This window comes from Clavelina lepadiformis, chromosome 6, assembly GCF_947623445.1.
Source record: "Clavelina lepadiformis chromosome 6, kaClaLepa1.1, whole genome shotgun sequence".
NCBI lineage: Eukaryota > Metazoa > Chordata > Ascidiacea > Aplousobranchia > Clavelinidae > Clavelina > Clavelina lepadiformis.
In genome coordinates, this window is record NC_135245.1 from 5,637,992 (window position 1) to 5,664,858 (window position 26,867).

General features: G+C 35.7%; 4 protein-coding genes across 5 annotated transcripts; 2 read left to right on the plus strand and 2 right to left on the minus strand.

Annotated features, from left to right (window-relative positions):
- On the plus strand, positions 1-7,030 carry LOC143462486 (acyl-CoA dehydrogenase family member 11-like). 2 transcript variants are annotated; one of them, XR_013118171.1, is made up of 13 exons: positions 1-143; positions 298-425; positions 496-728; positions 842-994; positions 2,059-2,138; positions 2,365-2,491; positions 2,804-2,981; positions 3,409-3,596; positions 3,759-3,912; positions 4,094-4,264; positions 4,340-4,397; positions 4,993-5,135; positions 6,396-7,030. XR_013118171.1 is itself a non-coding variant. In XM_076960678.1 (13 exons), exons 1-13 carry the CDS (start codon positions 44-46, stop codon positions 6,505-6,507), a joined length of 1,899 nt encoding a protein of 632 aa, XP_076816793.1. In that variant the 5' UTR covers positions 1-43; the 3' UTR covers positions 6,508-7,030. The 2 variants fall into 2 exon arrangements, 1 of the variants encoding a protein (XP_076816793.1); XM_076960678.1 differs by having other exon boundaries at positions 4,340-4,471.
- LOC143462488 (uncharacterized) lies at positions 6,988-7,917 on the minus strand. The gene is made up of 3 exons (XM_076960680.1): positions 7,590-7,917; positions 7,212-7,356; positions 6,988-7,127 (listed from the first exon to the last, which is right to left on the minus strand). Exons 1-3 carry the CDS (start codon positions 7,611-7,613, stop codon positions 6,988-6,990), a joined length of 309 nt encoding a protein of 102 aa, XP_076816795.1. The 5' UTR covers positions 7,614-7,917.
- Positions 7,918-8,854: 937 nt separating this feature from the next.
- On the minus strand, positions 8,855-25,264 carry LOC143462144 (uncharacterized). The gene is made up of 19 exons (XM_076960188.1): positions 25,063-25,264; positions 23,458-23,607; positions 23,071-23,307; positions 22,581-22,769; positions 22,150-22,328; positions 19,428-19,544; positions 19,095-19,194; positions 18,855-19,007; positions 12,983-13,141; positions 12,792-12,870; positions 12,360-12,515; positions 11,883-11,994; positions 11,471-11,686; positions 11,094-11,342; positions 10,908-10,997; positions 10,718-10,827; positions 10,172-10,439; positions 9,908-9,996; positions 8,855-9,781 (listed from the first exon to the last, which is right to left on the minus strand). Exons 1-19 carry the CDS (start codon positions 25,163-25,165, stop codon positions 9,628-9,630), a joined length of 2,910 nt encoding a protein of 969 aa, XP_076816303.1. The 5' UTR covers positions 25,166-25,264; the 3' UTR covers positions 8,855-9,627.
- LOC143462145 (choline transporter-like protein 1) lies at positions 14,349-18,281 on the plus strand. Its single transcript, XM_076960189.1, has 2 exons — positions 14,349-14,945; positions 15,982-18,281. Exons 1-2 carry the CDS (start codon positions 14,400-14,402, stop codon positions 18,229-18,231), a joined length of 2,796 nt encoding a protein of 931 aa, XP_076816304.1. The 5' UTR covers positions 14,349-14,399; the 3' UTR covers positions 18,232-18,281.
- Positions 25,265-26,867: the final 1,603 nt, after the last annotated feature.

Below are 26,867 nucleotides of genomic sequence, written 5' to 3' on the forward strand. Positions count from 1 at the left end.
AATAAATTGTTTTGTGGAAATTATCATGTGATATTGTCAAATCATGTATAGGCTGTTTCTTAAAAAACCTCAAGTGTCATCGCAGTTACAACGTCTAAGATTTTCTGCAACAGTTCAAGACCAAGCTTCCGAGGCTTATTCAGGTTTTCCTTCTGTTTTGAAATCATATTTCACTTGAAATGTCAAAATAATTCTGATTTCTGTATTTGCAAGCATTTGATGTCTTGCTCTTTAAAAAAAAAAGGGAGATTATTCTTTTTCCACTGATAATCGTGCATCTATCAATCAACTTTGCAGAGAACAGTAACAGTCATTATCAGCATGCACATACTGGTGATTTTGCCCAAGAAAAGCCTATTCTTTTTAATCCGTATACAAATGATGGAATGCTAAAAAGCTATCTACAACGCAATATACCCCAAGAGGTGAATATTTTTCTTTGAACAAACTTACACAAACGCCATTGAATCTCTTAACATTTATGACATCTTTTAGTATTTTCAAGCCATAGATGAGGATTTACATCGGTTTGGGGATGCAATTGTTTCTGAAATTGATGCACTTGGCGATCAGTGTGAATTGCTTCCGCCAACATTAACACATTATGATGCATGGGGCAAACGCATTGATAAGGTGAACACATGTGCAGCCTGGAATACTATGAAAAGAATTGCTGCAAAAGAAGGTTTAATAGCTCATGGATATAAAAGAAAATATGGACAATGGAGGTAAGCCTTAACACAAAGAAGCTTTAAGATAATTCTGAAGTTCCAGTAATGATTTTCACAGCTTATACGCCCTGATACACTTACCCGAAGTTCATATCATTTTTATCTTACAGCCGAATGTATCAGATGGCGAAATTATATCTCTTTGGTCCATCTTCTGGTTTATATTCTTGCCCTCTTGCAATGGCTGATGGTGCAGCTAAAGTTTTGGAAAGTGCTCTTAAAGATACCAGTTTTGAAAACCAGTTTTTACGAAATCCTTTTGAGTTAGTAAAATAAATCTAATAGTAAGAAATATATATAGCAATATATATATCTATTATCTAATCTATATGTAGTTTTAAAAAACAGTTTTTACGAAATTCCTTTTATTTGGTAAAATAAATTTAATTGTAAAATATATATATATATATATGTATATAAATATCTAATAGATATTTTTTAATATGAACAAATCGAAATTTAGTTTCTAAATACAAAATATAGAATAGCTTGGTTGATGTCAGGCCGACTTATCCTCTGGCATCATTTAGGAATTCTAGTCGGTCTGTATGAAAACCTACATTATTACAATATTGTAAAAATGTGTGTAAGTAAGTGTTAAACTTAATGTGAAAAACAGATTTAGAAAACTCATAAAAAAAGCATTTAAATTTACAACAACGAATGCAAGCTGACCATTTTTTTCACCAACTTTTATTTATCAGTATTGATTTGAGGCAAATATTAGGCTATCTGGCATTTGTTAGTACATGTTTAGAAGTTTTAATTGACAACAAAGATATAAAAATCCACATGACTTTTTAAACTTGAATGTGTGCATTCAAAAACTTCTTACAACTTTAAAGGCTTTCCTGGCGCCACTTAGTGACTGAAAATTGTCAAACTTTCATGCTATCTTAAGAGAAGTTGTTGGACTATCAGAGAAACAACTTTTAACAATCTTCAAGTCATCGTAATAGGCAATATGAGGCCTTAAATATGACAAAAACATCCCAAAATTGATATTTATGAATAATTTTAACGATCCATAAAAATCTTATAAGTCACAATTACGAATTTAAAGTTTAATATTTTGAAACTGCAAAAACTTCTGAGATATAGCTGGTCAAACATGAAGCAGATATATGGTATACCCCTCCCTAATAGCCACTATGTCTTGTTCAGAGACAGATGTCTCAAAAACCACAAAATGACCTCAGAATATTGCAAAAATGACCTCTTTTTCACATTTTTAAGAATTTGCTAAAATATTGTCAAAATATGGCGTGTGACCAAATTTTCTTGGTTTAAATGGCATGAAACCTTACATAAATTTTCATTTTTGTAGGAGGTTAGTAAGCATGGATCCAGATGTATTCTGGACTTCTGGTCAGTGGATGACTGAAAAGGGAGGTGGTTCTGATGTAGGTGTGTAGGTGAATGTTTTAGTTGTTCTAAATTTTAGCTTTGAACTGATTCAACACTGATGCTTTCAAGTTCTACTGGCCTGCTTCCAGTGTGGATATAGTTATTTGAATTGTTGTTTTTGCTTGTTGGTATCATTGATACATTTGTTATGTTTTGTACCAATCAATAACAGTAGCTATCTTATATATGTAATAATTTTTTTAACTATGTCATATTTTTATTATAGCAAGTGCAACAGACACTTTAGCTTATGAACAGACTGATGGTACATACAAACTATACGGATACAAATGGTTCACATCCGCAACTGATGCAGACATGACTTTAACTTTGGCAAGAATCACTGACCAAAGGTATTGGAATTTTTTTTTGTTGGTATTGTTAATAATTTTGGGGTAACTGTGTTAAATGTAATTGCTTATGTTCATGTTATTTGTAGGTTGCATTCAAAATGTGTTCAATTTTTGGAGTAGTATTAACTTTCCTCTCATAAGTTTTTGATTTTATTTCCTTGTTGACCTTTTTCTTTTGATAAAATTAATGTGGGTGCTTATTTCCTGTCTATTTTAAATGAATCATACAATGAACTTGAACTTCAACTGCCATGTTTTTGTTATGGCTGAATTACCTTTAATCTGCCATATTTATTGTATAATTTTTTACAGTGGAAACTTTATCCCAGGGTCCAAAGGCTTGTCATTGTTTTATCTGGAAACCCACAGTTTGGATCCAGAGGGAAAGTCAAGTCTCAACCAAATTCAAATAACCAGACTTAAAGATAAGCTGGGCACAAGGCAGTTGCCAACCGGGGAGTTAATACTGGATGGCACTGTTGCAAGGCTGGTAAGTTTTTACAGGTAGAGTAGATAATTGTTGTGAGTAGTAGAAACAGATCAGGTCCAAATGAGCATCTCTTCATTACTCTGAATGTGTGTCGTCAGCGTAATTTTTTTTAGTCATTTCTAAACAATTGTCAGAAAGTTATGCAAGCAGAACCATTTTTAAATAAACTTTTGACGTCATCATTTAGTTTTGCTTGAAGGTCAAACATGGTACATTGAAACAAATCAAATTTTACGTGCAGTGGTGGATGCTAATTAACCAAATTTTGATTATATTAAAATTTGGAATAACTCAAAATAATTTCCGGTCTCTGCAAAATGCCTTTACAGTTATATGAATTTCAACGTTTTAAATTAATCAGTGTGATTCAATGAGACCTTAAGGCTTCAGATTAACGACATACCAATGTGTTTTGATTGCTGTGCAGGTAGGGGCTCCATCATCTGGGGTGCGGTCCATCTCTGGGATGCTGACATTGACTAGAATTCACAACTCACTCATGTCTGTTGGAGGAATGAGACACTTGCTTTTACTATCAAAGGATTATTTGAATAAAAGGAAAGTCTTTGGTTCCTTACTTCAAGACAACTCTTTACATATGCAAACTATGGCGCGGTAAGCCACATATTGAATGCAAAATAGTTTACTGGTACAAATTGATTGGACAAATAATAAACTAGCAACATCTATGAAACATAAAACTATATCCTATAGACTTAAGTCTGGTCTGTTAAGAAATTTATTTATCTATGACGTTCTTGCAAATTTTTCATGCAGTATGGAACTGGAGTGTAGGGCCGGATTTTTATTCGCATTTGAGGTCATAAGGTTACTAGGGTTGGATGAATCGAAGGAAGGCGGACCAACTGAAGATGAAAAGAACCTTTTAAGACTATTAACACCTGTGTGCAAGCTCTACACTGCTAAACAGGTTAAGTTGTTTATCTTGTATAGGAAAATTTCATGCCATTTATTCACAGAAGTCAACTGATGCTTCTTTCTAATATCGTAAATTTTCTACTTATGACAATCAGCCACAATTGATATTCCGCTAGTTTATTTTTTTGGTTCATTACTGTATTTGTACACTGTTTGTTCTAAAATTTGTTCAGGCCGTCAGTGTGTCATCTGAAGGCTTAGAAAGCTTTGGCGGTGCTGGTTATCTAGAAGACACAGGTTTACCACGTCATTTACGGGATGCGCAGGTCCTTAGTATATGGGAAGGAACTACCAATGTTTTATCGATGGATACATTACGTGCAATTGCAAAATCAAGGGGACAGGTATAATTTATTGATTATTATCATTTCAGAAATGGCCCATGAGTGTTAGTAAAAGGAAACTGCAAATATTTTTAGGTTCTCAATTCCTACTTCATAAGTATAAATGACAGACTTTCAAAAGTTAGTGATAAAGGTAAGAAAGGTTTAAGAAGCTCAGTAGCAAAGGTTCATATTGCAGCAGGAGATCTTCGTGCATTTATAAGTCAGGTAATTTTTATGATGTGCATTTGGTATATACTAGGGATTTGCCGCGAGGAATATTCGTGCGAATCCGAATGTCATAAAGGTTGACACGAACGAATCCCGAATCTATTCGTATTAGAACCAAACAATAAAATTTCCTCCAAAAGTTGTGTCAAGTCTTGCTTCTAAAATGACGTAACCGATAAACGAAATAGTGTTTAAAAAACGATTGAAAAAGCAAAATCGTTAGGAAAACGACCTTCATTGTAAGTACTGCCGACTCTAGTTTAGCATTGTCGGGAAACTAGATCATCATGTTTTACAAAAGTCAGTAAATTTATAAGTAATATTGTATTCGGGTTCGCCATTGTTGGTATTCGTGTTTGCCCGAATCTTCCATAAAGGCGATATTCGGCGAATCTATTCGGGTTTGGGTTCGTATCGGCTCATCCCTAGTATATACTGTATTATTGAGCTTGACTATGTAGTTAATCAATCTTCCATAAGCTGCACTTAAACTTCCATGTGATTTCTTTCCTACACAGTCTTCCACAATGGGATCTGATACGATGTTTTTGGCTGCACGTGACTTTTCATATAGCCTGGCAAGAATATACATGGCAATGTTGTTGTTGGAACATGCTGCTTGGCATGGTGCTACTGAAGCAGACGTTCACGCTGCTACACTGTAAGTTTTAAGGCTTTGGTATAAAATAAAATGGTACAATAGATTAGAAAGCTCGAATAAAGGCATCTACTTTTTAATGTTGCTATTGGAGCTGGATAATGAGTACTATATAAGTATAGGGTTCAGAATTTCATACAAACAAAACGAAATTGTAGAAAAAATTTCCAAAATATATTCTTGTACTACATTTGCAGCAAAATCATACATTGGGAAGACTATACACCAGGGGTGGGCAACCTTTTTGAACCCGAGAGCCACTTTGGTTGTTAAATTTTTACTGACGAGCCAAGTCATAAGAAATTATGACGTCATAAATAGTTTATGTCGTTTAATTGTTCCATATCTGCATTCCTCAATCGAAAAATATCATTAAATTTGGATAATTAACAACTTGTCATCAATGCTGGCCTAAATAAGGAAAAGAAAAAGAGAGAAACGTTCATAAACGGTACTCTTGGTAGCCTTTACAATTTTTTTGAAATTTTACGATTCGACTAGAAGAGCCACAAAAAACATGCCGGCGAGCCGCAGTTTGCCCACGTCTGCTATACACCATAACGCAGAACTATGCAACATAATGACATGTGGAAATATTATATGTCATCTGCATATACTTCAATATTTAGGCAATATTTTGCAAAAAAAATCTTCGAGCTAAATTTTTTATGAACTGTGAAAAATGCGTATATGCACTCCCAAAATTTTGTGATATTTGCTAAACACTTTTGACACTTACATATAAATTTTGTTTCTGCAATTGTTTTAAGTCACTCGTGGCATTGTTGATAACATTCCCTACAAGATAGCGCAAGGGATGAAGATGTCAAACATCATATTTATTTAACGGGAATATGAAATTCTGAAAACTTATGGGTTGTAAAATTCTTCTTAGGAATTTTACAATATGTGTAATTGGGTATGCTGTATATACATAATTGTTTGTTTACCCCTCGAAAATTTTATAACCCATCAATTTGGCCTTTTTGCATTGAACTTTTCACCACTCCAGTAAACCATGGGTTCTTAAACATTTTGAAGATACTGATTCCCGTAAGTTTTATGCATGCATTGTAATTGCGGAACCCTTTGTTAAAATTCATAATCATACACATATTAATCACACAATTATTCTAATCTCTGCTACATCTCTATACCTAGGTTATAGGTCCTGTGTGGATGTGACATAGGGAGTATTTAAATACGCGACAAACCAATACCTGCTTACCTATCTCGATATTTATCAGTTCTGGTTTATTTCAGATGGTGTGCTCAAGACTTGTGTCCAGTTACAAGTGGCCTTCGATCTGGTTTCTATTCAGAAAATTCTAGTCTATTAGACAGAGCTCTGGTTTTTGATTCTTTCAAGAAGTGACATGTTGTTTTAATGTAATTTGTCATGTTGAAATGGCAATGCTATGTTTTCAGTACTTGGTTATTTATTTTTTGTTATTGCGATTGACTTGATTAGCGAATTGAATTTTCAGCTTTCGATCAAATGTATTTTTGTACACTACATACAGTATGTTCCCAGTTGCCTAAAAATTTAAATGGCACATTTTTCCTCCACCAATTCTTAATAACGTACAACACTGCACTGAAAAACAAAGATCCAGTGATAAACAGTTCTCTGTGCATTCTGACCATCATAGGATGGTTTGCATAGTGATCAACAAACAAATTTCCTTTGATATTTTCGTGGGGAAATGCAGTTTCTGGAATATCTTTATTTAAGAACTGACAGAGGGGATCCCAGCCATCGTTTATGTTGCAGATCAGGAGCTGCTCCCTTGGTGCATTCTAAAATTTTACAAAATGGGAAGAACTTTGTTACCTGTGGATTTTCTCTGTATGGTTATGACAGGCAAGTCAGGTAATAAAGTTTTACCATTATGACATCAGAATTGTGCTGCCTATACTTGGTCCGTGTGATGGTTTCAATAAGACGTAAATTTCCCCAAGTGGAAGATACATATGCTCCATGTATAACTTCAGCTAATCAGTAAATAGGATACTAATGGGCCAAACTTCACACTTAGGTGCATTAAAAGGAAAAAAGTAGGACCACAAACTACTTACTAAATCTTCTGAGAAAGTAAAAATATGACCTCCCAGTTGGGGTAAATGTCTGCATGCATTTTAGAAAAATGTTTCCATTAACCATAGCAGTCTGATTGATCCAACTTTTATACCAGGAGTCTTCATCTCTCACTGTTAAAATTACCTATCAATAACTGAACTTATCAGTGTATGAATGTGCAAGGCAAATCAGTGAACGCATTTCCGCAAAATTTATTCACGATTGTCTTGGTTTTTACTGCTTGGGCATATCAGTTTTCTTTTATCATGCAAGTCTACAAGACAATCGTAAAGCTTTGCGTATGGATCATGTCAAGTAGGCCTATATGTAGTATTATGGTTAACATATTTATACAGTTATCATTTTCTAAGATTTACCTTTGCATCTGGAAATTCATCCATTATGTTTTTCCAAAAAACATAGCATGGAGCATCGACGACTGCATCAATATTTTTATACACTCTTTCAAAATCAACAGAGCTTCCACCTGCTGTTAGTAGCCTTTTCCATTCCTCTCCGTGGTACTAGAAATTTCAAAGTAATCATAGACATTGTACCCAAGGCATCTCAAAGCTACAGCAATAGATTTTGTCCCTGTCCTAGGGTATCCTCATTCCTGCTACTATCACCTGCATGATCGCTTTCCAATATTTAGCTTTCTTGGGCAAACAAAGCGCTTCAATTTGGATCGTAAATAACTTTCAAGCCAGGTTAGGCTATAACTTTACGTGCATGAATTTTTCAGCGATAACTCTGCGCTGTTACATTGCAGATTTTTTGTTGTGTTTGGATTGTTTTGAATGGTACGTCTCTCACCGCTTCGTTTCGCACAAGCGAAAGCTACACTTAATCTGCGCGAAGGTTAATTATTATTACATTAATTACAACAATTTCTGTGGAAGTTAGCGCCGTGTCGCACATGAAATGCGGCACAGCATCTAATATTTTCATTTTAATGTGCGCCTTTGTGCTGTTTGGCGTCGCACAATTGTTGAAATCTTGGTTGGAGGTTGGTGAGGGCGCATCTCATGTCGTATTCCATCTTCAGTTATACATATAAGCAGCCATATTGATGTGCGATACGACTGCGTGGAACGCACCTCAGAGAATTTCGGGCGCACGTGTGGTCTCAGCGTTATTACACACTTTGAATTTTGAGTATGTTATACTTACTTAGGAGGCCTTTCACGTATCGTATAGATATAGAAATATCCACTTTCAGTGTCCTAGCCAGTACCCAGTTGCGACCCAGGGGTTAAGAACCACTGCTCTAGGCCCTAGGGTGTAACCTAATTGGAAAAATAGAAAAAATGGCTCGCGTATGGATTTGCATATGATTGTAGGCTACGGCAGGCCTCAATATTTCGGTTCATCCTGATATATAAAATATTTGGCCTTACAGCCACTAAATGACTTACGTGGTGGTATAGCAAGAATTTTCCCATATGCAATATTGATGTGTTCGGTTTTAATTCTGTTTACATCTTGACAAATGACGTAACGTTTTCACTGTAAGCCTATTCGTAAGAAGGCCAGGTATTACGTAAATTGTAACAAATTTTAGGCATACTGCCACTCGCGTTATGAAGAAGGAAATGGGTTTGATTATCCAGTAAGTTACACAATTAAAGGTAATAGAGTATTTTCAAAAAAATCGACATCGTTTATTGATTGGACGAACGTCGGTAAATGCAAGGCAAGTGTGCGAACATAGGCTATAAGCCAAACTCACATAAAGTGCAAATAAAGGATTATTATTATTAGCTCAAAACTATAGCCTATAGCCCTATACCTTCAACAAGAATATATCGAGTAAATCACATAATACTGCTAATACTAATGTGGCACATTCTGTTCATGGTTACGTAAACGCTAGAATAATCAGAATCTAAAAGTTAAATGTGATAAAATAAATGACGTACACAATAAGTGAAAATTATAATAGAAAATTGAATCCGTACAAACAATGAACGAAAAAGCACTTTCAACGTGCATGTAAGTTGGCGATACAAAAGTTAAACCGCACGATTCCTTGAAAAAATGCAGCAATATATATCATTCACAAGTTTCCACGACTGGCTATGGCTGTGTTTATAACTCGTTGAAAATACACATTCCGATTAAAGCTGCAAACTCAAAGCACAGGAATAATAACAAACTCCAACTTAATTTCGAAACCTAGTAAAGTGAGACCGTAAAGAAAGCTGACGAAGACAATTCATAACTATCACAAAGACTACCTTATAACGGCACAAAACCTCTTTGACTGATACCATATTCAAATAATCTACATATGCAGCCTGAATGTGTAGTGTACACGGTGGGATCCATAAAAATGCGTAATTTGCAGAATTTGGATGTTTACTGCGCAAAGAACCATAAAATTGGCAAATGAAAGTACGGTAATGCAAGACTTCACAAAACTGAAGTTCTGGAAGAACTGGCGTGTCCCTCATGAGATACGGATCTACCGTATGTCGGTCGTTGTGAATAGGAACGTCCTACAACGGTGCTGGAATTCGTAAAACGACGTGTATTGCTGGCACTGCTATACGACCGTTGACAAGTTCTGCATAAAGATACGAGGAAACAGTTGTTATACTAAAACTGGAATTTTACAAAAATGTGAAACAAATGCTATGTTTCTGAGTGTGTTTTTCATTGCTTTTTTGTGTCAGGCTAAATCGATATTCACCGTTCAGGCTGTGCAACTTCCGCAACGGAATTACTTCTGCTGAACAGCAAAGGTACTCGACTGCGTTTTCTCTGGCTAAAAGACGAACCCTGGAAACACAACCAGTTCAGAAAGTCTGTAGCAAATGCTTAGATGTAAGCATTCCATGGAACAACGCTAAGAAATTGATGATTAGAGCCATGTAATAAGAGTAGCCTATGTATTAGAAAGTTCAAAAGTCTATAAACAAGCTTACTCGAATAAGTATAATAACACGACGCATACCAAGCTTCCCGCTGAGCGTCTTCTCCTGGCTGCCAACTCGTATGCACCTCGAACTTCTGCGTTCCAGACGCAATAAAACAAGAATATGCAGATGCCTTGAATCCCAACAAATATCACCTGCAGGTAGGCGCCCATGGTTCCAACAGCAATACCAACATTTGGTAAGACCTCGCCAGTTTGATTTTCATTGTAGAAGCTATATAATATTCCTACCACTGCAGGAACTCCCAGTATTGGCAAGAGTATAAGAGCCCCTCGAGAAGCTCGCCTGGTTTAAAAAGTTTGTTTAAGAATTTTACTTGAAGGTATGGAAATGATGAATTTTATATTTACAGTAGAAGAATTAGTTGTAACGGTAACAGTCAGATCAAGTAAGTTAATGTAATGGTATAATAAATTGAGTATAATTATATAATTGAATAATTTTATTTAGTATAGCATATTTTTACATCAAGTAGCAACATTTACTGTTTTAACAACACCATATATTTTGGGTTAATTTTTCCCCCTGGGAAAGAACAATATCCAACAAAAATTTCTACTTACTTGAGTGATTCGTTAACACGGGTCGACTTGTCCGCTGATGCAAGTCTTGATGACGTACATGATGACTTAAAAATGACGTACATGACTTTGATCAAGATCAGCAAATTAATCTAAACAAAGTTGAAATTACATTATAATGATAACGAATTTCATGCGAGAGTTTGGCTTTAAAACGTAATTCTGCACCTACCCCAATAATACCAAGAACTGGGCCAACGTAAGTCCATATAACGCTACTGTCATATCGCAGAAAGCAAGATGAAGGGCTGGCGTATGCGTCCTTCATAAAGATAAGGGTTATAGTAACATGCACAAATACTTTTGCAGTGCTTTATATTAAAAGCGAATTCTGTATATAAACGACTTTATTTTTTACCTCAGTGGCATTTTCTGGTCCAAATGGAAAAGAATATCTGGTCAGTACGAAAGTTGTCGTTACGATAGAAAAAGGCACAAACCATCCAACAATCGGAGCGTAAGTTGGAAGAAATTCGGCCCATTTTCTTTCAAACACCATCACTATCTTGTAGAATAAATACAAGCCTTCAACCAGAGCCCAGAAAAATACACTCAGAAAGAAAAAATGCGTCACAACGGCGAATGCGATGCATGAAACTGAAGCGACCTGAAAGTATTGAAATGTATTGTAATTCCATAAAACACAAATGCAAATAAAAAGCACAATGTCTAGTGAACTAAGCTATACAAGCATTAAGCGTCATGAGAATTTGTAACACAGTCACAATAACGAACCTCAGCGTCAGGTGAAGTGAAAATGGAACTAGTCAAAAGCGAAATATAACCTCCCAAAAGAGCGATTATCAAGTGAAAATGAAGCAGCATGCGATCCTTCAGCAAAGTTCTTCGGTAATGTATAAACACCAAGACAGTGACACAGAGACAAGCGATTGATACAGAGCCAAGGATCATGGATATTATTTCAAGGGCTTTGTCGTGTTCTGGTGGTAACTGCCATATAAATATTCATTCTTGTTTTATCTGGCATTCTCGCTACACTTTTAAAGTTAACTGCAAGCATTAAAAGAAAACCGGCTTCCATTGTGTTATTAAAGCAAAAAAGATGCGTTTTGGTTAAGTTAGAGCACATAGAAGGAAATGTGCTATATGTGCTGGTAGTACTGTAAAGCTACTGAATATTTCCAACCTCAGTTCCTGAAGTTTTCATTAGCACAGCAAAATGGGTGGTGTGGTTGCAGCTGCAAGATGTTCCATTATCAGAGTTAAACGTTTGGCATCCAAATTCATCCCACAATTCTCTACATTCATTAAAGGTAATTCATGAAATAATTGTTAGGGAAGCGTGAAATAGTATTTGGAGTAATTTTGCTAACATAATTGCAGCAAACGTTTCGTTTTTCTTTTGAAACTCTCTTGAAGACAGAAACGTAACACAAAGGGTACAAATATTGCGTATTACTAAAACCATATTAATCCAAATAATATATTGATGAATATCAATACAGCACTAATATAGGCTACTCTTAGTATTACATTAATTACATACTTATTAATAAGTTATGTTAATCTTAATATTACTAATACAAGTGGCTTCAGAGTTATATACTGTACTTATGTTCCCCGACAACTTGAAAAAATTCAAATCAAAAATTTTAACACTTACTCGCTTATATTGGATACAAGGTAAGCGCAGTATTTGGTGACGTCATTACTGACGTTACTGGCTGTGGAGTGCAGAGTGAAGTTTACTGGAACAGAGAGAGACACAGGACGACCTTCAATGAACTTCCTCGCATTCACTGACACGTAATTACTTATCCTGTCAGTGGAATATTACGTCAGTTCACTGTGATTGTTATTTCACACATTAGTTGTTTTTTCCGTATTACAACGCCAAACAAAATGCCTTAAACAAAATGTTTTAATCACATTTAAAAAGCTGAATAATTTTATTCACGTTCATGTTCACTGTGCGTTTAAATGAAGCTAACCAAACGTAAAATATATTTATTTCGGAAATCGGCCATTAAATAGTCTTTTAAAAGCTGTAAAAATTTGCAGCGATAATTATTAATAACAATATTGCATAGGCTACCTTCGTGGTAAAACACCATATTCCGGGGTTGGGTATTTATAAAACACAGACAATACTGCGACGCTGTCGGCGTTCGAATCTGAAAGAAATATTTTCTTTGTTAAATGAATCAATCAAAATTATATAGTTAATGCCACGGTTTTTTTTAGCAGAAATCATTTAATGTAAAAATTCCTGCCAACATCACCAACTTGTTTTTTGATGTGGAAAGCCAATGACAGAAACTTGATCATTATTGAAGAAGGCTGATGAAGTTATATGAGTTTTATCAAAGACGCTTTCTATGTTTTTGGAGTTGGTGACCACTAACTGCAAGTCGACGTTGCTATTCACTTCTTCAATAAGTACGTCTGCAAATAATTTCAGTATGCATTTTAATACGGATATTTTGAACTTCTAATACCGATAACACTTCCAATATTAGCAAAAAGAATTGCTCGAAATCAGTGTTATGAGTGAGAAATAATATATGTTAAAATTAGACTACACAAAAATTTGAGGTGTTATCTACATTAAATGAATGGTTGCCACTATTTCACTGGAGAAAATCGTGTGTTCGAAGTTGTTTTTCACAGTTTCTTGCTAACCTACCTTAAATGTTATAACATAGTAACCTAAATCTACCTTCTAGTCTAAATCTAATTCCAATAAAACCTTGTATAGCTAAAATCAACTTTTTGCATACTCATTCTCCTAACCTAACCACCTATCTTTAACAACAGGTTGGGTGACCTACTGTACATGTGGTGAAATAGTCACTTCATAAATGAATTTGTTCAAATGTGCTTTTAACAGCAAAACTGACACCATCCTAATGACCGAAGAAAGAATATATCCACACAATACATTTATAACATGCATTGCTATTTGATAGGTTAAATTCGTCGCCAATATGATTTCATGCTATAGGTTTCGTTCTATTCCTTCAACAGTTACTCTAACGTTGACAAATATTTAAATAACTTCTACGTTCATCAATGCACCGTTTATTTTCTGGTGGATGCACAACAAACATTACGATGTACTTTTGTGATATCACCTCAAACCCTTGCAATGTGTTACATATTCTTCAAAAATATTTAATAGTTTTCATTTATGCGTTTGCTGGTAATGTACATTTTTGTTTCTCAGTTGATTAAAATAATTAATTGTTTTTCATTCTACTCTGCAATAGGCCTATATGTTGAAAGTTGCTACACAATTATTACCGATTATGATATCACAGAAAGCAATAAATTGTGTTGCTCAAAAAAACCAAATTAAAAAGCACACATAAAACACTAACAATAACATAACATAAATGACCATTGACAGTTCAAGAAAAATTGGCAGGTTTGTAGCAAAAGCATACAATAATTCCAAATAAATTTTTTCCTGCCAACGCAGTTTTCGTGTAACGGATTTTATCTTCTGCCAGTTACTTTCCACTCAGAGTTTTTCCATGACAAAATTGAGTCAAACATATGATCTGATGTAATAATTGTTTGCTTTTTACGTAACAATTCTTAATGATAGCTAAACAAATTCTTACACTTTGTACTTACTTTACATACTGCTTTGAGAATGGTGCAGTTTATTTAAGAGTCGAAAAACGTAACTCCTTCCATTATGGGTTGTGGTTCCAGTTCGGTTTCCACAACCGAAGTTGAAGCTATGCCTGATGAAGACACTCCAACAACTCCTGTTCGCGCGAAGAAAGTGCGGGATGTGTTTTTCCTGCTTTTATTCTTGGCCGCCTTGGGCGGTATGGGATATCTAGCTCGCTACAGCATGGATAATGGCGATCCTGGACGTTATATTAAAGGAATAGATTCATGGGGAAACGTTTGCGGACGAAACAACACGAAAACGATTCCTGGAGCTGAATACTCTGGAATGGATCACACCAACAACACGTTTGAATTTCACACGGCGCTGAGTGACCTCAAACTTGCCTTGAATCCCCTGACCTATTTGACCATGGATAGCCCACCTGCCGTTATTTGTGTCAGCGAATGTCCAACAACCATGATGACTTGCAAGCAGCTACTGACCAGCAATGGTTACAACCTGAATGACACGCTTGTTGACAGGCGTGTTTGCACGATGCCATATGGCTTCATTCTGCCTCACTCATCCCTAATTAATCGCTGTATTCCATCTCTAATCGCCAAGGTATGCTAGTGTTTAATAAAGTGTTCATATTTTGTTGCTATATAGACACGTTTATAAGCAAAACAGGCCCTTGACTAGTGTTGCACTTAACACATTTACGTAATTTAAGCCTACGCTACTAAATTTTGCTGCTACAGCGCTTTTTTTTCTGATAGTACCATGGTGCCAGTGTTGTTTTTTGGCAAAGCGGTACAAGTGGGTAATATGCGGTATGAACTAAGAGCGTAAATTTTACATTGTTCATGGACGATAGTTACTGGAACTTTACAAGAAAAAATTTTCCATTCCAATGCAGCAACTTTCCACTTAAACTCTTACCGCATCTTTGTTTTACTGTATACATGTTATATAAAGGATAGTTACTATAACTGATATTAATCAGACTTATTTTCTGACAAGCATTTCACCCAAACTAAATTGTGTATCTTCCACGATGTAACGTGTGATTTACCTTTGCTTGAAGTAAACGACAATTCTCGTAAGTTTTTTTGCAATATGATATAAGTTATCACTTATCAGTGTTATTATCACTTTAAAGATATCACCGCCATAAAATCCACAATCCATTTATGGTAGGGAAATTCATTGTGAAAACTAACAAGAACCTGTAGGTTACTTATAAGTGTGACTGCGTCGTAACATTTATCACCATAAAATGACCAAATGTAATCACAGTTGATTGAATAATTATTATTATAATTATCAAAGTCTATTCGATCGAGCAATGTGTTTTTATGAAAGGATGGTCATCATGTCGCATCGCCAACGTTATTTCTGCTTTTACCCAGTTTCGAAAACCGGCAATCTCGCGCAAGGCCGAGCGCACATTTTGTGTGCATTTCAATTGCATTTACATCATGAGAGCAGACAGGTTAAGAAGCCAGTAAGCGATATTTTGTGTAGATACAATACAGCACTCCCAAGATGTTGGTTACGTGGCTAATAGGCAAAGTGCAACATTACTTTTGACTAAGGTTATATAATAATATATAGCTTTCTTGATTCCGTTATCCTAAAAGCTAAATGATATTTTTAGATTGGCGGCGCAATTGGAGACGCTGCTGCCCAAGCTTCAACAGGGAGTCAACTCAATTCATCTCAACTCATCAACTCAACTCAACAGCTCAACTTAACTCAACAACTCAATTCAACAACTGGTTCTGACGCATCAGCAGACACTGGAACGGCAAGTGCTCTTTCTGCTTTGGCAACATCGATTGCTAAGATGGTCATCGAATCGGTGGTGAATCGATGGAAAGACACAATTTACTTGATCTTGATTGCGCTCGCCATATCTTTTCTGATGATCCTTTTCCTCCAGCTGTTTACACGTGTGGTACTGATCGCTATCGTTGTTACTGCTGGTGTAGGGTCTGTTGCTCTTACTGGCTTTCTCTGGTACAACTACGCTGAGGCCAAGGGTCTCATTGATATTGCTAAGGTTGAAGCTGCCATTGATTCTGTTGTGTCAGTTACTGATGTTGTTGCTGAACAACTTAATGTGACCGTTGTCAATTCGGGAAACATTTTGGATTCATTGAGCTTTTCTACAGTGCAAGAGTCTTCTTACCTGTTGCCCTGTGCTGTGATAGTAACCGTTGTTACGATCATATTGCTTCTTATTTTAATTTGGTCTCGTAAGAGCCTCTCCCTCGTGGTCAAGTTATTTGATGAAGCAAGCTTAGCCGTTTTTAACATGCCGTTAATGCTACTTCAACCTTTTGTGACTCTTATAGTGATGATCGCAATCATCGGTTATTTTGTCTTTTGCACTATCTTCATCGTTACAGTGAAGGTTCCTCAAGTCGATGATGATGGGTTGGTGACATTTGTTGAGATGGAGTCTTTGCCTATACTCCACCTTTTTATCCCTCATCTAATTGGATGTCTGTGGATGTTGGCATTTGTTTCTGCGTGCCAAGAAATGATATTGGCTGGTTCTGTTTGTAACTGGTTTTTTAGCCGCGGCTCAGGAGACAAACAAAAGACGTGTAACTGCAAGATTTGCCCAACGGCTAAACCTATCCTTCACCTTATTCTTTATAATCTGGGAACAGTTGCGATCGGATCACTGATAGTTGCAATCGTGCAAACTATACGCATCATCTTGGGCTATATACAGAGCAAATTGAAAGGGCAAGAGAACAAGTTCGCCCGTTACATATTGAAAGCGCTTTCCTGCTGCATGGCTTGCTTTGAGAAGATATTAAAGTACATTAACCGAAATGCCTACATCTGTGCTGCCATGTATGGAGAAGGATTTTGTGCAAGCGGAAAGCGCGCCTTCAACCTTTTGCTAAATAATATTCGACATATGATGGTAATAAACTGCATGGGTGGATTTTGCATTCTGATGGGAAGAATTGCTGTTACAATCCTCACTGGATTTGCGGGTATTGCTTATTTTAAGGTTTTGTTTGGCACTGAAGTATCCTCTACAGAATATGTTATTCCATCAGCCTTGGCCTGTTTAGCATCATATGTTATTGCATCTTGCTTCTTTAATGTCTACGGTATGGCGGTTGACACAATATTCCTTTGTTTCTGTGATGACCAACAACGCAACAATGGAGATGACCGCCCATACTACAGTAGCAAGAAACTACAAAAGTACATGACTAAGGGTTATACAGGCCGAAAGAAGAATAAAAAGAAACCAAAGGAATCTGCCAGGTCTAATAGTGACCATGTCTTTACTGTGGATGTCGAAAAAGTTACTCAATTACAGAAGATTCCTCGTCCCAAAGCAGCAAAAAGAAACCGCACTGATGCCGATGGCAATAAGGAAGTGCTCCCTCAGTCTCCATTTGACATCGATCAAATAAGTACAGCCAGTGCAGACACTCTTCTTGTGGATAAGTTCGACTCTCTCGTTGACAAAATGATGGCTAGACACCGTATGTCTCCATTAAGCAAAAGATTTAGAGCCTTGGACCAAGCAGACCAAGAGAATCAGCGTTCACCGACACCATTTCCTCCAATTAATAGCAGACCTCAAAAGTTAAAATCGGCCTCGACGTTGTATCAAGCTTACACGCCACTGCCTGGGCAAGTACCACACATGGTGAATGAACGTGAGTCGCATGGAATTAGCATGGAGCCTATGCAGCGGGACATCGTCTACCCTGCTAGGGCAACACGACGCCAATCACTTATAGGTGTGAATGAGACCGGTGACAACCCCAACAATGGCTTGAGAAGTGAAAATGATCGCTTACCACCAAGTTCACAATTACCTGTACTAGAAGAGTCATCCGACATATCAATTGTGAACTTGGAAAAATGATTTATGTTTAAAGATGTAATGTGTGATTCAAGACAACAAATACTGACTGATTTTGTGCTTTTTCTGTACTTTATATAGATTCAAGCTGTCATATTGTTTTTGTACAGTTTTTTTAAATTACATTAAACAGCTTTCTTTTAAAATGACTTCTTCAGCATAAGAGTTTATCGTAAAGCAGAAAATATTGCTACGCTTCAGTGCTCATCGAATGGCCAGTTTTGAAGATTCTGTATAAGTAACTGATGCAGGAGCTTAAGCTCAGATAAGATTCACAGATTCTGTAGTATACAGAAAAATACACTGCACTATTGAAATTTAAAAGGGTAGCCTGTGTCACAATAAATTCATACCGATGATGTTGGATTGACAATGCCCTACTAATCAGTATTTAAAATTCAGTGGTAGGTTATACAGTTGAAGAACTTAGACAGCTATACACTTGATGTATTCGGAATATATAGGCCTACTGTATTTATAAAGTACTACACTTTTTGGAACAAAAAATATCTGTGAAATATTAGCGAGAAACCAAACTTTATAGTTTGAAACCAAAACCATTTCTGTACATATATTTCTTATAACAAAAATCCTATCAACAGTAGCCACAATAATTGGTACCTTACCAGTTTCATTGGAAGAGGGCTTCACATGTAAAGCAACAGTAGTTGACATTGACTCCAGGGTTCGAAACAAATCCTGCTTTAATTCAAACTCTTTTTGTTTTATGTTTTTGTATTCTTCATGCTCTACATATCGAGGTTTAGTAGTCTCTAAACCTGAAGTATTAATGCAAAGAAACTTGTAATGTTTCCAGTTTTATTTTATTTAAAGATTATTTAAATATTAATAAGTGCGTATATTACCGACTGTCGTTGATCTTGATGCTGCTATTACGTAATCCTGATCGACTTCACTTTCTCGTGAAACAGTCTGAATAATATTACTCACCACTGATGTTGTTTTCTGCCGCAAAATACATTACTTTAATACATAAAAACGCTAAATGTATACATGTACATTGTACCTATAAGCACCACCCAAAAACATGAAATTACTTTAAAAAAAATAATGAATTGATTGAAATTAGAAAGTCCTTTAAAAGTTTCAAAAGAAAGTTTAGACATTTTACCCCAATTAATTACCACAAGTGTTCACTATATTTCGTGAGATGTGCCTGGATAGATTAATACTGGTACCTTTATTATTTGCTTGGCTGATTTTTTTTCAATTCCTTCATAAAATGGATAGTCTGCTATTTTCTGTGTGCTTTCTATAAACACTCCGGCGTCAAACAGTGAAATATTATGACGGTCCTACAATAAAAAAATATAACTTGCAAAAAACATAAATCACAGTTAAAACACCGACTTAACTCAATATCGATATTTTGTCTTGCCAGCCTTGTTGTGTACGTTGTGGTTCGGTTGTCACAAAGCTTCACTGTATAGATTGCAATGATTGTGGTGCCCACAGTTATTGGAATGATAAAAACCGATTGGCTAAGCAACGTAGTGTTGACCACTTTTCTTTAGACACCACCATAATTTCATACAGGGAATATAAGCGTATCATTATCACCATCCATGCCCAAAGTACGGTCGTTTTTAACATAAAATCGAACATGCAAAAAGACAAATTTTAGCGGGAATACGTGCATTAAAGTCCTCTTTGAGACTCCTTCACATTTGCACCCAAGCTAAAAAATATTGCGGAATTGTTACTCTATAACCCTTTTGTGTTACCTCATATATTCTTTCGACCCACCGTACTCAGACAGTGGACGTATGCCATACTCAGATAGTATGCCATATACTGAACGCATGAGACTTATCAACATGAATGCCAAACTTTTAAACGTTCATGCCGATTTAAAATAAACAAAGAAAGAATTGAGGTTCGGTGCATACTGTCACTCCAAAATTTGTATCTTTGGACGCACGACATCTCGACGAAATCTGACAAACTTTGCGTTCAACTTCGTTCGAGCTTTCAAATGGGAGTGCCTAAGTAATAAGTTCTTAGTTATCTATATTACAAATAGGCTTTTTTTTGTTTTTTGTTGTGAAACCCAACACATATAACAAAACTTAAATTTTTCAAAAAAAATTCAAAAATCAAAGAAAACGGATGCAGTTTAACGTTTTACCCAGCACTTGCCGCTTTTTCCGATATGGTATCCATGCCTGTATTAGCAAAAATTCTAGTCATGTCAGTTTATGGCCAGTCGTTCAATCAATCATTTTATTTTTTGTCAAAAGCTCGATAAGGACGAAAAAATAAATCCAGTTTTTGTTAGCATTGGTTAATGAAAGAACAAAAAGTGACAAAACCGAAAAGGCTCAAAACGTGCACGAAAAATTAATTAAGGTAATAACTGCTGGCAAAAGCTAGGCTTAGCACGACCACTAGCCTAAGCCGCCTATCAGCGTGGCAGTACGGTACCTCGCCTATACGCCCTACGGTAAGGTAACTAACTGTTGTAAAGTTTGCCAAGAGTGCTAAACTACTTAGTCTCGACAATTAATTAACATTATCTCTTCACACAGCGGAAAAAATTAAATCGTGTGAGGCTATATCGCTATAAATACGATAACCATCAGACGTCGACAGCATACGACAACGATATTGAAACCCTCTTCCTTCCCCTGTCAGTTCGAAAACTTTGGTCAGCCAATCACAATGGCTTTTGCAGAGAGCATTTTAAAGAAATTTAATGATAACATTTTACTGCTATTGTAGGTTTATACGCATTTTTTCTTGTTAATAAGTTTTGAAGTGATTGTGCAAATCTAGTCGAAAATGCAATAATTTTGCATTTTAAACGGACAAAGCTACTGCAATAATTGCCATTGAGCTAGTCTAGGTAGGTTTTGATTTATTGATTCATGTTCAAGTCATACTCGCCATTTTTATTTATTTTTTTTTAGTACCGGTATATACATTAATGAAAACAAAATTACAAATTAACTAAAACGGTTGTAGTTTAACATCTTACCCAGAACGTCTTTTTTCGTGTTTAGCTACCAGTCTACTAAAGGGAGTCTGTATAGTGACAACAAGCAGTAGGTTAAACTGATACTGTGCATTGTGCAGGCAGAAAGAAGAAATTGTACAATAGCTATGTATAGAATATTGTATAGGCTTGCATGCTTCATTTTGTGCCAATTAACAGAATTTTTGTAGTAATTGCACTTAACAGTAGGCCTATTGGTTCAATAAGTTGGATTTAAATGGTTCAGTGTTTTTACAACCTTAGCGTGGAAATTGAAAACGTCAGTTAAGTGCTGACCGAGCTAACTCGCGAGAATTATCACTTTCTAAAAATACTTTTGTTTTGAATAACCAAGGTTTTTTGCTTCGTAAGGCGTACAGCGATCCGCGCTTGGGATGCCATTGTCTCAAAGGTTGAGTAGGTTAGGCTGATTTTGTTTATTGTTTAATGCAACTATGTTTATGTGAAATGCTTTAGAGGCAAAAAAAATCTGACTTGTTAATGACGGTGGCTCTATAAAGAAATTATTTCACATGATCAAGTTTAAAACAAATTTCAATCGAAAAAAGAATCAATACTGTAATTCAAAGAAATTTTTAGATTGCGTAAGACTTGAGAATAAACAGATTTTTTTGATCGCTTTCCACCAATAAAAATTTTTTCCTTAACTTTTGCTGTTTACCAATACAGTATGAGAATTAGGCTTATGTACAGTCGTCATTACTATAGACATATAACGAAAACCTTAAACTGAGTCGCACAAATTCATTCAACTACACCCGGGGATTAGGTTACTTCGTTTGTCTATTCATTCGACGGCTGCCTTCCTTTTGGTAAGGCCTCTATTAAACTATCAAATGAAGCCTATCAGCATATCAGAGGAAGCTAATTTTACATGTACCAGTTTCATAAACAAATTTAGATACCTCATGGTGTGTAAGGTTGTCGAGGGCGTCTAACATCACATTGGCTTCGTTGTGGTTTAGAACAGACACCTTCTCTTTCCACGATGCTCGAACTATAACTCCAAGTACCTGGGTGCAGGTTGAATGATGTTCTTTTTCTTTTATGTAGTTCTTGACACGATTTGCGACGGGTAAGTCCTCTGGTATATAAGACAATTCGTTGGATTTGAAATTATAGATCATACAAAAGTATTCTTAAAGCAAAACTCTTGATGTTGTTTCGTGTGGTAGTCAAATTACCAGTTGTTTACATGTTTATAAGAAACAATTCAATGCACTAATGTAGCCTAAAGTATTATGAGGTTCCTGCATAAAAGTCATAGGATATATATCGTATTCATAGCATATTGAACAGGTCTTGAGATCCACTGAACTAGGTGGTTGATGCTTACCATCATCCGCTTGCAACCACGCATCCACTTTACACGCACACTTTCGTGCTGTGTGTGGACCAGAGTAAGGAAATTCATAAAGATAATTATTCTTTTTGATGATACACGACTTATTAAAATACATCTTTCCCTGGGGCTCTAGATTGTGTTCTACTCCATCATCTGACACTTTAAAAACTGAACAGGTACCTTGAATGATAAGAAGGTATGGAATATTATTGAACTATACAGTATAGAACTATATTTATAAGCTAATAATATGAGAGCTTTGGAAATGCTATGCTGAGCGGTTGCTACATATTTCCCAGAAAAGTTTGCTATACACTGTTTAAAAAACATGCTTTGTTTTAAGGTCACCATAAATATTTAATATACAAAAACTATACAAATACTAACTTCTAATTTCGTACCATAATTTCGTCGTTAATAGCAAAGCTTACACAGAAACTTGTTCTTTAAAACACGGGTTAAACGAGGTTTAATTGCGTACCGTCTTCCCGTTTTATCACTTTAACGTTCCACCATTTTGAGCAGTTGTCAAATGTTATCGGAAAGCCAACGTCGGTCTTGTAACGGAACAACTCTTTGGCTGCACCATCAATCACCAAACTGTTAATATGACAGTGACTTCCATTCGGAGAATAGCCGGTGTAAATACCAATTGCACTGGTTGAATGTCGCGCCGTCGCAAAGCACTTCTCAAGACGAAGATCAACGTAGCATTTCACTGCACAAAAAACATGTAATGCTGTCATCTACAACGTGCCTACGTAATTGGCGCATTGTATTCAGTTCACTTTATGGGAAGACATATCGTGGTCAGTCGTTTATCACAGAGTCCTAGTAAATAAAAGAAATAAACCATACACGCCGCAACCTGGTTTTTTGAAGCAGAAATTTTTTTCCTCGTCCCAACAACAGTTATTATTCTGCAAACATGAGTCTTCTGTCCATGCTTTGTTCTTTAGTTCGTCGCATGCTGGTAGTTCATTCACATGATCTCTGAGGCTACAAGCATCCCGTAAATCTATCAGACAACAAGAGGGTTTGTTTTGTTTTGATTTCTTGGGCTTACATCTATATAGCTTATATGAATACGTATAATACCGGTACCTCAAAGCTTGTGAGAGCCATAGTCTACAGCTGGTAAAACAAACCAGCAGTCTTGCAAGGGACCTAAATGTTTTTATGAATTTAAACCTATACGAACTTTCACCGTGAACAAACTCAACACTCGCTGATTATTTGATTATATTTTGACCATTCAAAAATAGTTTTGGAAATTGTGTTTTTCGTCTCCAAATACTTTCGAGTTTTTAAAAACACGCCAAGCAAAAATATACTGGCGCGATTAATTTAGTTAGTCCATACAGAAACAAACGAATCTTTCATTTTGAATATGCATATACTTTGGATTTAAACCCGAACCTTCAGTTACACATAAAGTTCCTATGTAATGATAGTTATGTTGATATATGGGCCACCGTAAGAACTAAATTAAAACAGATCTGCCATAACTTTGTCTTTATGGCTCGGTATTAATACGATACATGTATTTCAAAAAAATGTACACCTTCAACATTTTAGGAAAGCATTTTCATTCACTTCCTATTCGTGACTGCAAGCGTGTAATGATAAATGTCTTGTTTTTCCTGATGTTTGCAATTCTATTTGTATTTCAATGAAAACGTGCTGTTTAGAGTGGATTACACAAATCTTTGTCATGTGAGAGCGATACAAAATATAGCAACACTTGGTGTTACCGCATCAGCAATGAACCGATTAATATAAGTAAAAGACCTATAATTACGTAATGCTACGCCCCCAGGATTTTGTGGCAAGTATAGAAAGAAGTTTAGAATTACTTCAGAGAAATAGCACGTCATTAACGTGTGGGCAGTGCTTGTGATAGGCGAAAGATCTATCTCGTTATCACACAAACTGCAACGACTACATTTAGAAAATCCTGTAGTTTATTTGCAAGACTTTTATAGGCAAGGCGATCTATGAGTATAACAACCACTGCCTTCAGATTACGACACGTGGTTAAGCCGACGCTTTTCCTTTCACCATCAGTTCTTTTCTTAAATGAACACTTAAATGACACTATTAGAAGAAAAGTTAGTCAAGAAAGTTATTCAAAAGTTATTAGAAGAAAAGTTTGATTCCGAAATTTATCATCCGTGCTAAAGCGTTTTATGTCTAATTCAAACCATCAACGTTGTCCATAAGTCCACAATCTCAATTTCTTGATTTAAATGTTGTTTTCTCACATTACGGCTTATGTTTGTACTGTATTAGGTTGACCAGTCTCTAGTTATAATGCCAATAACTGTGGAGACCTTGTAAATAATTTAAAATGTGTTCGAGTAGGTTATAATGGGGTCATGTCATTAATTCATGTGCTACTCTCACTCTCACACTGGAGCCATAGTTAGTAATTGCTGATAGACAACCATCATGCACGCTAACAAAAACTTACCAGTCACAGTAACTGCGCTGCATATGTCTGCACTTCCACTGCTTCTTGCCAACGAAAATTCCAGGATAAAGTATACAAGCAACAAAAGCAGTTTAAAAGTCATCTTGCTCAAGATTCCACATTATATTTTACCAAATCTATTAGGTTGTAAGAACAAACAAGTGACCTGTACCAAATATTGGCCGCTACTTCTATTCCATTTTGGAAGCATTAAGTGCGCCTTCATAACTTAGTTTTCATTTTTCCTGCCGTAAACATTTTGCTTCACCAATACCGTATACCCTGAAGTTACCGTGCTGCTAATCTTGTCAATTTGTAGTTATGTACCTATCTTTGAAGTCTCGTTTGGTGATAAGACAATTTTTCCAAACTTACAACTCGTATAAGCTGCCAATTTGTCAATGCGGTAATTTTTCACCATCATTTCATGCCTATTCTAATCGAGAGCGCCTTAACCAAGTTAACGCTGTGCCTTTAAAATGTACAGACCTTGCAAAAAACGGTAGGCCATTGCAGTTACAATAAATTCGATGCAGAAATTAAGGACATGCTGTAGGAATAAAGCTAAAGTCTTGAATATTTGAGAAAATTTGGTAAAAATTTCAATCTATTCCAGAAACTTGCTTTAATTCTAGCTGGACGCGATAATTTCCATATCGACTTTGATGATATAAATTCTAAACATGTAATTATACAGTACTCAAATGTTTATCATTAGAACTGTGCACAGTAGCTAACAGCACTAAAGAAAAGCCATCGCAGTGTGTATATATACCTGCATACGCTACCAACCCAAATCAGAGAATGTGCGCTACGTCATGCGGTATATCTTACGTTACTAAAAGGAAATGAATCGTTTCCTCTTTTTTGAATACATCCCTGTTATGACAGATGTATGGCTTGTAATGGAAACTGGCTTACTTGACATGCAGGTCTTTAGAAACTTAAAAAAAAGGCAATTTTCTTTAACTTATTTGATAGAATTAGGGATGTTGTTATCCAAATATTATAGTATTGTACATCAAATTAATCTGTTTCGAATGCAGAATTTCAAATAAGCTTGATTACTAAGCAATCCTTTATAAATCAAGCGCCACCGAAAATATTACGCGTGATTACGAGGTACGTTTGTCACGTTACCAAATCAAGTGCTACGTGACCTTAGTAAATGTTCTAACAAAACGTGAAGTTGCAAAAAAAGCAGAGAGTATTTGAAAACTTATTACCAATTCACATCAAGGATAAAAGACCTTGTAATCAATCTCGTTTACTTTGAAATTTGGAAATAACGAGATCTTTTATGTAACTTATAGTCTACTACGACATTTTTAAAAGCAATGCAATTGCATTGGTATAGATACCTGACAACTAACAAGAACATTTAACTTAAAAAGTGCTTAATGAAAAAATTATAGCTGATTTATATTAAGTCCATTTAGATATCCTTATTCTTTTTCGAATTTATTTGATATTCTGTAAAAATAAACATAATTATATCTCATAATACTCATAATTAAATAGACATAATCTGATAATTAGAAAAATTTGTGCGTAAAATAGGCCATTAATTACTTAATTGACTAATCACGAGCTTTTACAGTCTATATAAACAATGTGGAAGACTTAATTATTGTAAGGAAATAATAATCGTATTTAATTCACAGCCAGGATATGATGAATGTAGGATTGTAGGCTATAGTCGTGCGCTTAGTAAAAACTACATGATAATAGAAACATGCAAACTCTATTTAACATCAGGTATAAATTTAGTCCTGAAATGTGTCATTGTCGGGATAATCTACTAC

What these genes read in the sequence shown, in the direction of transcription:
- LOC143462486 (XM_076960678.1), top strand. Translation starts at nt 44, where the DNA reads ATGTATAGGCTGTTTCTTAAAAAACCTCAAGTGTCATCGCAGTTACAA. An exon ending in AGAAAATATGGACAATGGAG is followed by an intron (nt 729 to 841) that starts GTAAGCCTTAAC and finishes TTTATCTTACAG; the next exon opens with CCGAATGTATCAGATGGCGA. An exon ending in TTTTTACGAAATCCTTTTGA is followed by an intron (nt 995 to 2,058) that starts GTTAGTAAAATA and finishes TCATTTTTGTAG; the next exon opens with GAGGTTAGTAAGCATGGATC.
- LOC143462488 (XM_076960680.1), bottom strand. Translation starts at nt 7,613, where the DNA reads ATGGATGAATTTCCAGATGCAAAG. An exon ending in ATGAATTTCCAGATGCAAAG is followed by an intron (nt 7,357 to 7,589) that starts GTAAATCTTAGA and finishes AGTTATTGATAG; the next exon opens with GTAATTTTAACAGTGAGAGA. An exon ending in TTACTTTCTCAGAAGATTTA is followed by an intron (nt 7,128 to 7,211) that starts GTAAGTAGTTTG and finishes TTTACTGATTAG; the next exon opens with CTGAAGTTATACATGGAGCA.
- LOC143462145 (XM_076960189.1), top strand. Translation starts at nt 14,400, where the DNA reads ATGGGTTGTGGTTCCAGTTCGGTTTCCACAACCGAAGTTGAAGCTATG. An exon ending in TTCCATCTCTAATCGCCAAG is followed by an intron (nt 14,946 to 15,981) that starts GTATGCTAGTGT and finishes TGATATTTTTAG; the next exon opens with ATTGGCGGCGCAATTGGAGA.
- LOC143462144 (XM_076960188.1), bottom strand. Translation starts at nt 25,165, where the DNA reads ATGACTTTTAAACTGCTTTTGTTGCTTGTATACTTTATCCTGGAATTT. An exon ending in TTTCTGCTTCAAAAAACCAG is followed by an intron (nt 23,308 to 23,457) that starts GTTGCGGCGTGT and finishes TTTTTTGTGCAG; the next exon opens with TGAAATGCTACGTTGATCTT. An exon ending in TCACTTCACCTGACGCTGAG is followed by an intron (nt 11,343 to 11,470) that starts GTTCGTTATTGT and finishes CAATACTTTCAG; the next exon opens with GTCGCTTCAGTTTCATGCAT.